General features: G+C 37.9%; 1 protein-coding gene across 1 annotated transcript in view; it reads left to right on the forward strand.

The window, feature by feature from the left end:
* Window positions 1-44: 44 nt before the first annotated feature.
* The window catches only part of pax6b (paired box 6b), a 19,004-nt gene continuing 16,725 nt past the window's right edge, over window positions 45-2,323 (forward strand). The window contains exon 1 of the mRNA XM_017304181.1: window positions 45-348. Coding sequence (XP_017159670.1) covers window positions 336-348 — 13 coding nt within the window. The 5' untranslated portion in view covers window positions 45-335. The remainder of the gene's footprint in view (window positions 349-2,323) is intronic.

Consider the following 2,323-nt stretch of genomic DNA (forward strand, 5'->3'; position numbering starts at 1 on the left):
CCCTCCCTCGTCTCTCTCTTCCCCACTCTCCCTCATCCCGACTCTCTCATTCGCTCTCTCACACGCCAGCGCACATCCAGCGCCAAACTCGGTGCGTTCTGACATCTGAGTTCACTGTCAATCTCTGTCTCCTTCGCAGGGATATCCCCTCCGTCTCCGCCGAAGACCACTGGAAACTAATTTTTCCTCTTCAAAAGTTCCGGGGGAGAGCGAGACACTCAAATCCTGGTCGGCTTTTTGGCTTTTTGCTCTTTTTCTCCCCCCCACCCCCCACCTCCTATTATTTTGGTGTGGAGAGCGGGGCTCTACAGCCTATAGTTTATAAAGGACGGAGGATGCCCCAAAAAGGTGAGATTTTGACTATAAGTTTCTCCATTATTATTATTATTATTATTATTATTATTATTATTATTATTATTATTATTATTATTATTATTATTATTATTATTATTATTATTATTAAAGTAGTATATTTCCAGCTTTGGCTTGAGGATTAGTGGTAAACTTGTGGCTGTGGACCGCGCTGTCTTCTGTTTGGACTCTTTCAAAAAAAAGTCCCAAGTCGCCTTCAGCGCTTCTGTCGTATTTTATACGCTCCACATTATTTCCGTCATTCTGTTGTTGTGTCCATGTGTCCACGGACAGCTTACCGCTTATTTATGACAGCACATGAGACGGGAGAAGAAAAATAAATACAATAAAATTGTTATTATTATTTTTAAAACAAACAACAACAACAAAAAAACAAGCCACGATGAGCCAGGACAGTCAGCGATCGTCTTGGGGAGTGGAGCGCAATGACCCGTTGAGGAAAGGTGTCAGATTGAATCATGCAGGCGAGTCATAAAAGCGCCTTCTTTAAAATGAAAAATAAATTAAATAAATAAAATGAAACAAAGTAACAAAAAAAAGCACATACCCAGGAAGAGGGTTGGTTTGTTTGTGTTAAAATGAAAAAAACGTACAAAACTCTCCCCATCCTTAGGCGCTCTTCTAGTGACCTGTAAGCAATTGGAACTTTCTGTATTTATTTAAAAAATATTGTTAAGCGGTTTTCATTATTTTAGGAGTTAGGATACAGAGAGTGTSTCTTGTAAGAGCTCACAAAATAGTCACCATTAAACAAATCCTTAAAATACAATTTTAGCCATCCAAAATAGAAAATGTGGAACTGCTGCTGCTTTCAAGCGAGTTTCTTAAAACATAAGAGTTGATTTAAAAAAAAAAAGTATTTTGATTTAATTTATTAATACATTTGTGATTATAAAATAAATTAAGCCATGAAATCAAAACCTGAAACATATTTTTAAATAATTAAAAATATATATATGTGTATATGAAACCAAACATTTGACTATTCATCTAATTAATGCATTAGTAGCAGCAGATATAATTATTTTAACAAAAAATAATAATTATATTTTTTTTGATATGCTGTATTTTCTTCTGTTTGTTCGGCCTGAGTTTGGGCCTTACGTGGACCGGTTGTGTATGAGAATGTAGTGAGCGTAGCGTCCAGCCGCCAGAATAACGCATGCTGAATTAAGACATTGTTGTTCCGGATTACGACAGGGAAAGAAATGCAGATTAGGTCCTAGTTAACCCCCAGGAACAACAACGTTTGAGCTTTCGACCCTAAATAAATGATTAACCACTCGGGCCTTTATAGGAAGCCTGAAAGCTACAGACTAACAGGCAAGCGCATTTATAGGGCGATAGAAAAATAAATAACAACTCAATGAAAACCATTTTATTTATACTGTCTAGAGGCAAAGCACTAAGTTTAAATGAGCACATCTTGAATTGTTAATTGCGTACATGTGCATTTTATTTTTTTAACGATTTAGCTGCTGACTGATGAGTAACGTGGGTCAATGTGAAGGAATTTGAATTTGATTAATGACCGAACAGCTTATTTGTTAAAACACGTTATAATCTAAAAGTAATGGTGGCCCCTAGCTGCTTGCGTCTTCCCAATCTAGTCTCGGCCTCTACACGCATGTCTATGAGAGACAAGGACTGTGGAGGGAGCCTCCTTTTTTTATCTCCCCCTTTTCCTCCTTTCTCTTTACACACAACACAGCTCCACATGGAGGGAGAAAATGAAAACTTCAGACTTCTCCCTGGCCTGGCCCCCTTTTTTTTTATCTGTTCCCCCCCTCCTCTCTCTTTTTCAATGGCTTCTTTACGGCATTTGTCTTTTCCAATTGAGCGCCCCACTGCGCTGTTGTGTCGTTAAAAAACCGCTTTACAATCCGCACCAGCAGCACCGAACAACCACCAAATATTTATAACAAGAAATTACTTTTTTGAAAAAAAAAAA

This window comes from Poecilia reticulata, linkage group LG3 (genome assembly GCF_000633615.1).
Source record: "Poecilia reticulata strain Guanapo linkage group LG3, Guppy_female_1.0+MT, whole genome shotgun sequence".
Lineage (NCBI taxonomy): Eukaryota > Metazoa > Chordata > Actinopteri > Cyprinodontiformes > Poeciliidae > Poecilia > Poecilia reticulata.